Source organism: Eptesicus fuscus, chromosome 20, assembly GCF_027574615.1.
Source record: "Eptesicus fuscus isolate TK198812 chromosome 20, DD_ASM_mEF_20220401, whole genome shotgun sequence".
In the NCBI taxonomy this organism is placed as follows: domain Eukaryota; kingdom Metazoa; phylum Chordata; class Mammalia; order Chiroptera; family Vespertilionidae; genus Eptesicus; species Eptesicus fuscus.
In genome coordinates, this window is record NC_072492.1 from 32,724,643 (window position 1) to 32,739,054 (window position 14,412).

Here is a 14,412-nt window from a genome sequence, read left to right on the forward strand (position 1 = left end):
CCATTCCCTGCCACAGACACAGCAGGCAACTGCACCCCCACCCGCCTTCCCGCCAGCTGAGCCAGCTGCTCACCCTCACCAGCCACCCCGTCGCCCCAGAAGACAGCTGGGACCAAGCCCTTGGTCTGAGCGGTGGTTGCATCTTTAAGAAGATGAAACTGGCTTCCAAATCCAAAACTACCTTTATTTGTGGTTGGCTCAACGTAAGACGCCATCATCAATCAGCAGAATTATAAAACTGTACAGGAGGTACAAAAATAGGCCATTTAACTTATATAATTACCCTCACATCATCTAGCTTTAAAAATACACATAAAAATTGTACAATCTGGCAGTTTATAAAATATAAAGCTAAAAAGGAGGATTTTAGGCTCCACAAAGAGGATTGTTTCACATAATTAACACACATTTAACAACTAACCATCCACAGAGAAGACACGATGGCACAGAATTATTTTTAAAATCACTTAAAAATTAACATTTTTACCACGACCAAATTATTCACCCTTTGCTATCAAAGCTACTGTAAGGCATCCATCCCGTGGAAGGATACAGTATAACTTTTCCTTTTCCAGTTTTAAAATGGTCAGGGGTGTTGTCCAAAACAAATCGTCTATGCTTTAAGCAAGTGCAATTGTAACTGGGGTATACTTCAGAGTAAAAATTAAATAAATATAAATAGGTTAAATAAATAGGTCATTGCAAAAAGAACACTACATAAGGTTTGCATCTGAGAATGTGGCCGAGTTGACTGGTAATGCTTTCCAGGTAATGGGGACACCCCCGTCACAGCTTTTGGGATACCGAAAAGGAATACTGCACCCACCAAGCGCGCGGAGAGCTCGGGAGGCGGGCGTGGGGACGTTGGCCGGGGTTGTGGGTTAAGGCTGCCCCGGAGGGAGGCTCACTGCGGACGGTTCTGTGGTTCTCCAATGAGCACAGGAGATTTAAGTGCTGCTACGGTCAGAACCGGAGTCACGCATGGGAAATCACTGTTTCGTAAAGGAAGTACAGGAGAGGGTAGATGCTTTGGTTTCCCTGGGAGGAGGAAATCTGGCTTATCTGGATGGCACACACAGTGACTTCCTCGGAAAGGCTGCTGCCAGGCACACACATCTGAACAACTCCAGGACGGCGCAGGGATGGCCAGGGCAAAGGCACGCCGGGAGGGAGGAAGGAAAGGGATTTCAGAAACTGAATGGAAGTAAAGAGGATGGAAAGGGGCTCTCTACAGGGTGCTGGGCTTGCTCTTCCTGCATGGAGGGCCCAGCCCATCTTCCGCAGGAACCAGCCAGTGAGCAGATGGAGAACGGGAGCAGTCTTGGGAAACCCAACGTATTGGGAGGCTGGCCCGAGTCCAACTTCTGAAACGACAGCGGCCAAGAGGAGAAAGCACGGCGACCCAAAGGCCCCCACCCACATCAGCGAGAGGTCAGATCGGCAACCAAGTCATCATCTACTGCCATGAGACGGAATCACACAGATAAACGAGTCACGTCCACACAAAGCCTTAGTGGGAGGATCAGGGTAAATGCTGATAGGACCTTTCTTGATGGGAAGAAAATACTTTGCTGGACCCACTGGCCTGCAGCTCTTCCAATCCAATACATGCAGTGGGTCGGAGCGACGTCTCGCTGCAAAGAGCCTATGACGACTATTGCACTGAGACGGGGGAGGGGAGACACCTTTGCACCCAGGATTTTGTACTTTGGCGCCTGGATGGTTTAGTGACTTATCAAGTAACACCAGTGGGTCCCCAAAGTGCCAATGCTCGGATGCCTAGTGACATGCGGAGTCTTTTAAAATGAAGTTAAAAAGCTCAAGAAGCAATCAGAGAAAAGTGTCGTAAAAATAAAACCGAATACTTCTAAAAAGTCCAACAGCCTTCTAGGACTCGTACTCCAGGTCCCAGAGCTCAGCAGCACAGCAGATTCTAGAGGCTGAGACAGGATCTGCCATAGGATGTTTTCATGGCAAGCGTCCATGCAGGACCTCTGCAGGCCCCTGGAGGCCTGGATCCCGAAGGTGATGAAGAGAAGATGGACAGAGAGCAATCTGACCAGTTCCGAGGGGTCCGGGACACGGGCGCTTTAAGACTGAAAAGGCGCAAACCCCAAATACACGCCCTTCCCCACCCCTGGGCTCCTTCATGCCCTGATGTTAACTGGTCGTTGTCTCTCACCACAGGCTCCTGAGAGCACGGGTTCTGGCTATCTTGTCCCTCTCTCTGTCCCCAGCGCCAGTGTCCCAGCTAACGGCGTATCACTGAGTCTGAGTTGGGTGGTTAGAAACAAATATGATCAGCAGAAAAGGCATTTTAAGAAGAAGTTGTCCTGCAGGCAAGTTGAGCCAAAACAGAGACATGACAAGTATTGGGCGGCTAGAAACGACCTGGCTACTCCGCAAAGAGAACGCTCAGCAGTGGGGGACAGCGGCACCCGGCAGCAGGGTGCTGGCAGCCGGGAGGTCACTCGTGGCACCTTCTCTGCCTGGCCCTCGAGCTGGTGGCACAGTGACCCGCGGAACGGAGCTGGCACAGGCCAGTGAGTGTGGGGAGCAGAACCCGTTGGGCTGTACTCCTGAAAAACCAAGGACGCCAGGGTTCCCAGGTCGGAATGAGGTAACTGGTGAGCTTCACAGATGCGGGGTACTATTTAGGAGAACAAGTGATCGCAGGCATCATGAAAGGGAATGGAAGTCTGCAAAGGCAGAGCCAGAGCCTTTGCTGCGTGGCCTTCGCACACGACACTACGAAGACGTCGCACAGTAAGAAACAGTGATTTCCCGTCAGTCAGTGAACGCCACGGCAACACGCGCACTCCCAGCGGAGTCTCCGAGTTCACCAGGACGGAACCGCATGAACGCTCCCCGGCCGGAGCACGTGCACAGGAAACGCTTCCTCACGTGGCACCCTCATTGCACGCAACCACTAAGGCTCTCGGTGGAGAAAAGACAGGAATTGATTAAAACGAAAATTAAAAATGACATTAAATTGAGGGGGAGAAATAACATGGCATCACTTTGAGGATGACGTGTGTGTATAGTGACGCTGTGATGCTTGCTCTTCGCCAGCGCTGGAAATGTTCTGAATACGAACACTCTTCCTGGCGGCGGGGGGGTGGGGGGGTGGGGAGGGGTACCACACAGAACAGATGTATTGCATTTCTTCTTCATGAGCAAGCTTCACGTGACGCTTAGCTCACTTGTGCTAATGTAGCGTTCTACAGTGTGATCAAACTATAAAGTTATTAAAATCTGCCAAGAGAAACAGAAAATCCTGCCCACGCGGTACGCGGGGAGCCTGGCCTTGGCACCAAGCCCCTGGCCATCCCGCTGGCTCCAGGGACAGAGAGGCCTCATCGCCTGCCCTCTGGCCCAGGGCTCTCCTGGGGTGGCCACACTGGCCAGGTAGGCCTGTGACCCTCCGGTCCCGAAGGCCTGTCCGTGCCTGGGTCCTTGATGGCCAGGGAAGTATCACTTCTTGCCCCCAAACGCTCCTAAGCATCCCTAAATGGTCCAGGCCACAAGCCACCATGGAGGCCACTAGTCATGGGGCCGCAGTCATGGGGCCTGGGAACCGAGCGTCCTCTCCATTTCCGACACCGGCGGCCGTGGCCTCCCTTTCCAGCGTGCGCTGACCTGTCCCAACACCACACCCACTGCCCCGAGGAAGCACTGGGTCCAGTGACCTGGGATGCTTGGGCGCACTGTGCTCGATGACCAGTGACCTCCGTCCCTCCGTCGGTGCCCCTCAGCCTGCCGTCGGGGAGAGCTGCTCCGGGGCCCCGCACACAGGCAGAGCTTAGCATTTCTTCCTCCCGCTTCCTTCAAGGCCTCAGGCTGACATCGAACAGGAAGCTTAAAAGGAAACATGTCTGAAGCCAGTCTATGCAGGAAGAGGTGGAGGCGCTCTGCTGCTGCCGGGGACGGCCTTTCCTGCAGCTGTTCCCTGGAGGTGAAGCTTTCACCCTGTCTTCCCAGCTTCCTGCAGGTCAGGAGGGGTCACCTCTCCCCGTCTAGGGGTCAGACCCTCCTCTGCCAGCTGCAGAGCAGGCAGCTCAAGGCACTGGTTTGGGAGCCTGGTCTTCTTGCTAAGCGTGGCCTCAGGCCCTGGATTGCAGACATGCAGCGCTCAGTCACAGCTGGGGCCACAAGACGGAGTCCGGCCTGGCTCAGGGGCGTCTGGAGTCACGGGGGACTGAGGCTTGGGGGGTGGGTGGAAGTAGTAGGGCTGGAAGAGCCTCTCGTGGCTGCACAGCTCCATGGCCCGGTAGGTGTGTGAGAGGAGGTGGGGGAAGCGCGACGTGAAGTAGCGCACGAAGTCGTCGGGGATGGAGCCCAGGGTCTCCCGCACCTCCACGGGGAGCTCCCGGTAGTGGTGCTTCTGCAAACAGGGCGGACACAGACACAGGCGGTCAGTTAGAGAGTCCAAGAAACGCTGGTCAGAGATCCTTTTATTTCTCAAGGAAGAAAATGTTAGTAAGTTCTCTGTAAAGGAAAGGGGAAAGGTTTAAGCAGCCCACCATCCATCCTGCTCCCCATGGCTGCCTCCCCTCATTCGGAGACCTCGGAGCTGAGCAAGGCCCAGTGTGGGGCGTGGCGTGGGGACCTAGCGAGCCCCTGGCAGCCTCAAGCGGAATAAAGTCGCCTGGAACTGAAGTGTCTGCCCCAACAGGCTTGGAGGCCTTGTCTGGGCCTGGGCCCTGTTTGAAGGCTGCGCAGTGACAGCTCAGGCCAAGATACCCCCAGGTCCCTCCAGAGAATAAGTGGGGCCCTGGCCCCCGGAGACAGGCCCGTGTGGGAAGTGCCCAGAGGGTCCTGTAGGGGTTGCTATGGTGCTGGATCGGGCAGGCAGAGGGCACCATACAGTCAGCGGAGACCACAAAGGACGCCGGCGCCAGGTAGGCTGCTCACCTCGAGGTCCCCGGAGACAAAGCCCGTCTACGGGAAGCACGTCCCTAGTTTGCCAAGTCTGGCTAAGGCCGCCCAGCCTCTGCGAGGTCTGAACTCCAGGCCGGGTGAAAGGATGGCAGAGAACAGACAGGAGGAGAGGGTGGCTGAGTGGCTGGGGTCACAGCCCTCACCTTGTTCCTCATGGCTCGGAGGAGATCTCTGACGGAGCCACCTTTGTAGGTTCTGAATTTACGCAGATCTAGGAAGAAGACAAGCAATGCAACGTAACAAACACTTCTCACAAGGAAACAATTCCTGAGGCTCCTGGGGACTAAGCGGTCGGACTGAAACAACCTAACTGCACTCTGATCGAGGACGGGAGCGCGCCCAGACTGAACCCGGGCGTGCCAGTCTGCATCCCACCGCCTGCTCACACCATGACCAGAGGCAAGCACCACCCACCACTGACCTGTCACCCAGACAACAACGAAACACACTGGTGTCTCTAAACCACAAACGACACCCCAGAAAGCCTCCCCGTAGGTGGTGCTTGGAGCCCCAACAGCCTGGGGCTGCCATTTCCACGTTTGCTTCTCAGAACCGGCTGCAGCACTGGGAACATCTGTGCTCACCTGTCTGGAGGGGGACGGTGATGTTCTCCCTCCAGTCCATCTTCACCACGGCTCGCCCGCCTCTCTCCAGCTGCTTCACGATCGGGCCGTCCAGTGACTCCTTTTCTATCCGGTCACTCACGTCCTGTAGGGAGACGAGGGCCACAGATGGTGGTCAGTGTGGAGAGAAGCTGAGCGCTGGAGGATCGACACCCAGGCAGAGCGGTCACTGCCTCCTGAGTCCTGAGCTGGGCTGAAGCCGGGCTCCGGGCTGGGCAGCTGGACGTCTGCCTCCCCCACCCCCGTGAGTTAACTTTCCCCTGGGAGTGGCCATGTCTGTCGCTCACTGCAGAGAGGCCCACACGGTCTGTCTCCACGACAGAGCGATGACACAGATCACACCTGTCCACGGCCCTGAGCACCTCACCTGCATTTCACACCAGGGAGGACTCTGAGGAACACAGCACCTTCCCCAAAGCCACCTGGCAACACCAGGAGGCCTCAAAATAGCCAGACCTCTAAAGGAGTTCATGTCCACTGATCCTGTCATTTAACCTCTCAGAATCTATCTTAAGAGCTGCGCAAACAAACAAACAAAAACCCAATATACGGAGATGTTTAAATCTGCGAAACTCGAATGATATTATATGATGCTGAGGTTTGCTTCAAAATATTTTGGAGAGGGGAGTGGGGAGAGGTGAAGAGAGGGCCAAGGCTGAGTTAACAATTGCTGGACCTGGCTGATGGCTAACTGGGAGTTCATTATCATATTCCCTCTACTTTTGTGTGCATCTGAAAGCTCCCATAACATACAGTTTTTAAATGATGGCACACACATATGATAGAATGCAACAGTCATTAGAATTTTAGAGCTTTAACATGGAAAAGTACTTAAAATAGTATATACAGTAAAAAAAAAAAAAAAAAAAAAAGGCAAGCTACAAAACTGTATATATAGCTTGATCCTGATCACACTTTTATTTTATGAAGAAAATATGTGAACATGCCAGGCCGGGTGGCCTCTAGGTATGGGACCGGGGTCCTGTGTCTTATTCCTTGTCTGCTGCCTTCCCGGCGCCTGGCGAGCGCTACCTCCGTCGGGGCGGAGCCGGGCCCACCTGGAAGAACTGGAGCTGCTTCTCGAGGCTCCAGAAGAACGGGTGCTTCAGCACGTGCTTCGCTGACGGGCGCTTCTGGGGGTCCATGGAGATCATCTTCTCTATCAGCTCCCGGGCGACGACGTCCTCTGCAGAGGAGGACAAGCACAGGCCGAACGCATCACCACCAGCCCAGCGCCACGGCGGACCCCCCCACCGGAACCGTCCGCACGCCCTTGGACTCAAGACTCCACGGACAGGAGCTGGTCTGTCACACAGTGAAGAGCTTGCCCAGGAAGCTGCAGCGGGTAAGGAGAGTCCTCGTCACAGGGTGCGAAAAGGGCTGGAAATACCCACTCAGAGGCTCGGCGACGGCCGCGCCCCTACCCTGAACTGGGGGCCATGACGAGGACGCCCCGGCTGAACACGGGTTCGACACGGAGAGTCAAGGTGAAGCTAAGCATCGAGCATGTTGCAGAATAGTATGTACCTACGCACGTATGTCTAGATAGATGACCAGAATAATATATACAAAGGTGTCATCAGCAGTCATTCATCACCGTGTCATGGAATCATGGCCTTAACCAAAGGTTTCTCTACCGGGAATAAGGGAAATTAATCTATAAGCAAAAACCCAAGTTAGTTTTTAATTTTAAAAAGTTAAAGGCTTTTTTAAGAACTGGGTGTCATGGGTGAATTTTAACACAGAAAAGCCTGAGGTCAGGAAGAAGACTTGCTGCACCCACGCCTGGGAGTGAGGACCAAGCCTGCCTGTCTCCGCCCGCAGCCGCTGACCATGCTGACGACTGGCGCAGGCCAGAGCCAGTCCAGCGTATGACGCGTGGGCTGCGTGTCCTTCCAAACATCGGTGCGGGAAAGACCTGATTATATAACCCTCACCAGTCACGAGCTGGAGAACACAGGTCCCCACAGGGCTGCCCGGGTCACACAGGTAACTGGGACCTGATGGAAACTCAGCTTCTTGGCTCTAGAAGGAGGTGCAGCAGGAATAGCCCCTGCAGCCACAGGTGGGCCCCTGGAGAGGACCCCTGGGAACAGAGCTGGCACCATCCCCGCGCAGGGGCATCCGGGCAGCTGAGGAGCGGCTCCGTCCCCCGCACGCCCAGCGGCCCGCTCACCGTGCTTCTCGGGCTGTAAGCAGTCGAGGCTGTAGGCGCCCAGGAGGATGTTGGCCTGTCGCTGTAGGGACTTGCCGAAAGGGTGGCTGCCCTCAGAAACCACGTAGTAAAACACGCAGCCCGCAGAGAAGATGTCCACCGTGTAGGTCTGGAAAGAAGGGTGGGGTGTGAGAGGCCTTCTGGGAGCCCCGCCCCCCGGCAGCAGGGGAGTGTGGCCGCCACGTCCTCCACGGTGAACATGTCGTGGAGGACGGGCTGACGCTGGGAATTGCTGGGAGCAGTGCTGGGCCCCTGCAGGGGCCGCTTGGGTGGTGTTCACCTTGGAGACATGGGCTCTGGGCCCGACTGCCGGGACGCCGGCTCTGCCACCGGCCAGCCGGAAGCCCTGCGGCCACTGTGCCTTGTGTCCTCCAACGGAGAAAGGAGAGAACATGCGATGCTCCTCGGGTTGTTGTGAAGATTAAGTGCATTAATATGTGAAAATTCACCTGGACTGGTGTGGCCCCAGGAAGCTCCCTCCCAGCCCTCTTTACCCCGCCGGCAGGTGGCTCCTTGGAGGCGGGGATTTCTGTGCCTTTGCTGCCTGGTGTGCCCCGGGCCTGCTTACGTTAGGCTTTAAAACTTAGCTAATAAAGGAATAAAACACTTGCTGCTTCAAAAACAGCCCCAGGAAGAAACTACGTGACAAGTTCCCAGGGAGGTCATTCTGATGTCCGCTTACACCTCTCACTTAGGCCACAAACCCACTCTGTGTCTGCGGGGACTTTCAGTGTGGCTTCCAGCCTGCGCTACTTGGATGTAACACTAGGTGGCTCCCGAGCAGGGCCAGCCGCCAGGCTGCACCACTCTGATTCTCCAGCAGACACCGGAGGACCAGGGAGAGAAACCCAGGAGCCGTCACCTTCCACTCTGGGGAAAATACTCCTGTAACAACAGTGACCTGTCGTTCACCCTCAGCACAGCCCCACGAGGTGAGCACAGCGAATGCCATAAAGACATGGGTAGAGAGGTCCAATGGTGACCAGGACGAGGTTGTCCTATTCAAGGACGAGACTCAGGTCTTCCAATTCCCAGGCCTGACCATCTCTATCTCATCAGAATTGTCCTCACGTGGGTGACAGGGGAGCAAGTCCACCACAGCTGAAGCTCTCACCTGTCGCTTCACCTGCTCGGTATCATTCAAACTCCCCAGTACACTCAACACTGATGCCGGGGGGCTCTTGTCCTACACGCCTGGGTGCCCTGCTCCCACAAGCTCATCTCTACGCTCAGTTATGTTCTTTCCAAACTTATTATTGCCACTTGCTCTTTAATTTAAATATCCCATAAGCTGTGAAAACACGACTGCCACCAAGTTTGAGGTGAGCTGAGTTTTGCGAAGATCCAATAAAGGTGAGTGGCTACAAAACTCCTATGAATTAGACGTGGGAGACTCCACTGTAAGGGACTGGGACATAAATAGGCAGCTAGGATTCTGCTCTTAGGACGGGTGTGAAATGTCTAGGTCTCAAACTAGGAGGCGCGGAAGCGGCATGTAAGGTGCTTTACACAGGAGAGGAAATGAACAACTCCCTTCAGTTGGACTGGAATGCGAAGAAAAAAAACCTACATCAAGGATTTCTATTCCTTAACGAATCACAGTGCTTGCTTTAAGTTAAAGTGCTTCAAGTGTGGTGAATTTTCTCATGACTCTGCATCATAACTGACTTCTTTGACTCACTGACCAGCTGCTGGTCCCCCGTGAATGGGGTAAGAGGGCTCGACGGAATCTCATCTATGTTAGACTGGCTGATCCCATCCGGGTCTGGATCGGGGGAGCGCAGGGTAAAGGTGCCGAGACACGAATGGGCTCTCAGCAAAAGGATGAGGAAGCCAGCGGGAGGGCTCCCGTTGAACCAATCTGGAACAATTTGAATGTCAAAAGGAAGAACAAAAAGAAAACAGAATAGGAAAAAAAAGGACTAGAATGGATTATAACACTATTTTAAAAATCCATGAATTCATAGTGGGGGAAAAAAGAGAGAAAGGGGATCAGAAACAAAACTCTTCTTTACAGAAAAATGTCAGCTAACAAATGCAGAAGAATTCCCACTGAGTGAAGGAATTCCGGGAGGGACGTCAGTGATGCTGTGCCATCGGGTGAGTGACTGCTGGGAAAGAGGATACCATCCACGCTGTGCCAAACATCGCCCCACAGGGAACTAACAACAAAGAGGAAAACGTGGTGGAGAGAAAAGCAGGCGCCCTCTGTGCCGAGTGAGCCAAGCTGGCATCACCAGCAGGGGTCCAGGAACACCGGCACAACCTGCCATGACGTGCCTCCGGAGGCCGTCTCCTGTGAGGGTTGCTCAAGAGCATCTACCTTCAATCCAATCGGTCCCTTGGACCTACTTTTAGCTCACAGGGAATACAAGGACTGCACAGGCGCGTTAACCACCACCACGAGGAAACGAGTGAGCGAGCCCGAATGGGGCTTTCTTCAGACGAGCGCCTCACTCTTCACAGAAGGTCGGAGGTCGGAGGATCGAAGCAGAGTAAAGGGAGAGCATCGCATGCAATGCAAGGCAGCTGACTGGACCCGGGTTCACAAATACCCGCTCTGTAAGCGGGATCTGGGGCGGTGTGAACACGGACTGAGTGTCAGACGTCAAACGTTAACCGTTAGGTGTGACTGGCATAAAGGTCAGGACTGTGCTTGTTCTTGGGAGACAGCTGCGAGGGTATTTATGGGTGAAGGACTGGGATGCTTCCCTTTTATATTCAAATGGTTCAGCAACAGACAGAGAGAAAGTGAAAAATAACCAACAAATGTTGAATCTGGACGGAGGTACAGAGGTATTTTCTGCACATCTTAAAAATTCTCAAAATAAAAAGTTGGGAGAGCAAAAACAAAACAAACTGGAAGTTTGTTCACCTTATGGAAGCTGTGAGTTCCCAAATACGGGGAAAGTGACGGGGGTGGAGGGGGAAACCAGACACTTGCTCCCGTTCGCCCCTTTCGTTCATCTGGTCGTGAGACAATGCGAAGGGCCGGCAGCGTGCTGTTAAACACGTGTCACTGCCCTCCAACCCTGCCGGGAGGCTCTTCGTCCTGGAGGTACAAGAGGCTGCAGTTTCCAAAGGCCTGCGCTCGGTACTCACGGGGTTCTCCTTGCAGTCCTCACTCAGCATCTCCGGGGCGATCCAGCCTTCGGTGCCGGGCACCCCCGAGCGGCGGCTGAAGCTGTGCCTGCCCACTGCCAGCTTCTTGCAGAGGCCGAAGTCGGAGATCATGGCCTTGATCCTGCCATGCGCATTGGGCATGGAGAGGAGGATGTTGTGGGGCTTCAGGTCTCTGTGAACTAACACAAAACTCCGGATGAGTCCAATGTGAACCATGAGCAACACCGGGCCTCCTCCTGCGACGGGAGTGCACCCTCCTTAGACTGCCAAGCGCCCTGCCGCCTCCAAAGGTCTCAACAGCGTAAGAACCCTCCTGAGATCCTTACGCAGCGTGCACACCAGCGATGCAGCAGAGAGCTTCGGCAGAGGCAGGCCCGGCCCGGGCAAGCCGGTCACCCCACCCGGCCGCGCCGAGGGAGGGAAGCTCTCACCGATGTTGAGGGAGTGCAGGTGGGCCAGGCCGGAGGTGGTCTGCTGCAGCAAGGTGATGGGCTCCAGGCCGAGGTGGGCGAAGTCCTTCTGCTCCACGTACTGCGAGAGACACGAAGGCCAGGTCGTGGCTCAGCCCCAGGACTCGGCCCCTCGGGGCATTCTCCTCTTTCTCTTTTTAAAGTGATTCACTTTTATTTAGAAAACTCCTGCCTCCAGCACGGATCAGACTGTCGGGCCTCAGAGGGAGGGTAGGGGAGGGTGGGGGTAAAGGGGGGAGATCAACCAAAGGACTTGTGTGCAAGCACATGCGCCTAACCAGCGGTTGGGGACAACAGGGGGGTGGGGGCATGTGTGGGGAGGGGTGTGGGATGGGAATGGGGGCATGAGGACAAATATGTGATACCTTAATCAATAAAGAAATTAAAAAAATAATAATAAATAAAAATAAAAATAAATAATAAATAAATAAATAATAATAAAAAAAAGAAGACTCCTGCCTCCGGCCTTTTGCTTTAACATTTGGTACTGAGTCATCTCCTTTTCTTTGATCATATTTTAAGAAAGGGAAGTTTTACTGACAATATTCTGTCCAAATCCTTATTTTTCCAAAGACTTTCTCCTCAAAGAATAGGCTAATTTAAACAAACAAACAAGCTCCAACTTACTAGTCTCTAGTGGGAAAGATAAGAGGGCAAGACACTCAAGCTCACTGCCTCATACAGGTAACCCTACGCGTGAATGAGACGGAGACAGTTTCACGGTGAGTTGGAAACTGAGCAAAAGGAATTATGATCCTAATGACTCGAGTCATCGGGAAGCACCCTCCAAGCCCACACCAGCCCTGGGACCAGGACCGGCCAGGTATTCTAGAGGCCAAGAGGGAGACGGATGTTAACCACAGATTGCCCCAGGCAGGCTGAGGGGACGCCCCGGTTCAAGTTGGGGTGATAAAATTGCTCCACATTTTGACTTTGTTTAAATGGGTATGCAACTTTGTCAAAATGCATCAAACTGTCTGTTTTAAATGAGTACATATTATAACTTCAGTAAAGTTAATTAAAAAGAAATAAAAGAGCGACTTCGGCCGTCCCTGAAACCACGCCCCCGGTGCCGGGAGGGAGGCTGCCGTGGGGACGCGGGCACCCACCTCCTGCAGCGTGGCCGCGCACAGCTCGATGGCGATGTACTGGAACTGCCGGTCCTTCTCCGTGCAGAAGTAACGGATCACGTTCGGGTGCTCGTCAGACTCTCGCAGCAGCTGGACCTCGCGGTCGGCGAAACTGAAGCACTCGGGGAGGATCCTCTTGACCGCCACGTCGCGGCTGTCAAACATGCCCCTGCAGGACAAGGAGCAGGGCTGGGTTGGGCAGTGCAGTGGGGCTGTGGACACGACAGGAGGCCCGTGGACCCACAGTGTTCCTTCTCCTCTGACACAGCGGCCACTCACCCGCCTCACAGCCCAGGAAGCCCCAACCAACCACCCGTGGTCGCCACTTCTCTCCCCGGAGGCGGAACTCTTCCGTCTGAGTCACGGCTCTGACCCTGCTGTACTCTGGAGCCTGGCAAGCGATAGGCACTCCTGTCTGTCGTGGTGAAGGCACAGGGCTCTCCAACCCACTCACCGGTACACAATTGTGCCCTCCGCTCCGTGGCCCAGGACGTCCTTGGGACAGAAAGAAATTTTCCCAACCATCACCATGCTGGTTTCCTCATCTGGGACAAAAACGGGAAAAAGGAGGGGCGGTGTTAAACACACCTAACCCAAACCTGGAGGTTAGAATGGCTACCAGCTTCCGGAGCTCAGACTGAGACACGCATCTCAGACGCTCTATGCCTGTCCCCTGGTGAGAGCTGCTGGGCCCACTCCCCATTCGTGCCCAGGGCCACCCCGTCCCTGTCCCCTGCCCCGGTCCTGCCTCTGCACTGCTGTGAGAATGAACGTCTTACACCTTCCCGAAGACAGGGGCTTGCTACAGACCCGCCTCAAGGATTTGCACCTGAAACACCCGGGAAAGCCACTGTGGACGTGTGACGTGGGGAGACCAGCTGCAGAGTCTCCAGCGTGAGACGAGGACTCTGAGGTCTCCTGTCCTGACACCGGCCTGAGCCGCCCTCCAAGGGAAAGGGGACCACCCGCTGCACTTTCTTCCCTGGCCCCTGGCTGGCCTCGGGAATGCTCTCAAGCCAGGGGCCCGTGCACCCCTGGTCAGCAGTGATTCCCAGCCCTTGTGGGGCATCCCACGGGGGCTCCCAGAGGCCCTCTGAGAGGAGAGGCCACAGATGGGGCAGGACCCCGGCCCCAGAGTGGGAGTCAGGTGAGAACAGGTTGAACGCGTGGGAACCTCGTAACCCCATGGACACTCCCAGGAGGGCCACGGTGCTGTGCCTCTCAGGTGACACTCAAATGAAAGAGAAAACGGCACCAAATGGCGACTGGCTTTACCCTCGTCGTCCTGCTCCAGGCAGGGGCCGGTGCCGGCCCTGGAGGCAGAGCCGCTGGAGTGCAGCGAGTGGTTGGAGGCTCGGGGGGACGTGCTGGGGCTGCTGGTGCCCGAGCTCTCTGAGTACAGGCCGGACGAGTCCAGGAGCTCGGCGTCCTGAGCCACGTCCCCGGGTGCATGGAAGGGCAGCTGCTGCTGTTGCAGGAGCTGGATTTTCTCCAGTTCCTTCTGGAACTGCCGGTGCTGGAGCTGCTGCTGCTGATGCATGCTCTGGGAAGAGAAACACACATCCTGGGGCCTGCGGAGAGGCAGGGAGCGGCTCCCTGTGCCAGAGAAGCAGGAGCACTTTATGTGACCCCACAGGGCGGAGGAGACGGTGGGAAGGCACAGGAGGCAGGATCCGTTCCACGGCTGGTGGTCTTCCTGCCAGTTAGACTTCCCAGGACAGCCCATTCCTCCCACTGGAGGCCACCAGGCAGGGGCAGCAGAGGTGGACCCACTTAAACAAGTGGAAAGCACCCCCAAAGTAAAGGGTTCATGTCCTATACGGGAATGAGCTTCCCGGGCACTGTGAGCTAAGGTGATAACATTTCAGGGCTCGGAGCAACCTGATGAAGGAATACTCCTCTGGTATATG

At 55.0% G+C, this 14,412-nt stretch overlaps 1 protein-coding gene across 1 annotated transcript in view; it reads right to left on the minus strand.

The window, feature by feature from the left end:
- Window positions 1-163: 163 nt before the first annotated feature.
- The window catches only part of ERN1 (endoplasmic reticulum to nucleus signaling 1), a 67,935-nt gene continuing 53,686 nt past the window's right edge, over window positions 164-14,412 (minus strand). Inside the window, exons 13-22 of the mRNA XM_028157390.2 lie at window positions 13,778-14,045; window positions 12,957-13,047; window positions 12,482-12,671; window positions 11,334-11,433; window positions 10,882-11,081; window positions 7,741-7,888; window positions 6,623-6,750; window positions 5,526-5,649; window positions 5,085-5,152; window positions 164-4,384 (exon numbers count right to left, since the gene is read on the minus strand). Of these exons, the coding sequence (XP_028013191.2) occupies window positions 4,133-4,384; window positions 5,085-5,152; window positions 5,526-5,649; window positions 6,623-6,750; window positions 7,741-7,888; window positions 10,882-11,081; window positions 11,334-11,433; window positions 12,482-12,671; window positions 12,957-13,047; window positions 13,778-14,045 (1,569 nt within the window). The 3' untranslated portion in view covers window positions 164-4,132. The remainder of the gene's footprint in view (window positions 4,385-5,084; window positions 5,153-5,525; window positions 5,650-6,622; window positions 6,751-7,740; window positions 7,889-10,881; window positions 11,082-11,333; window positions 11,434-12,481; window positions 12,672-12,956; window positions 13,048-13,777; window positions 14,046-14,412) is intronic.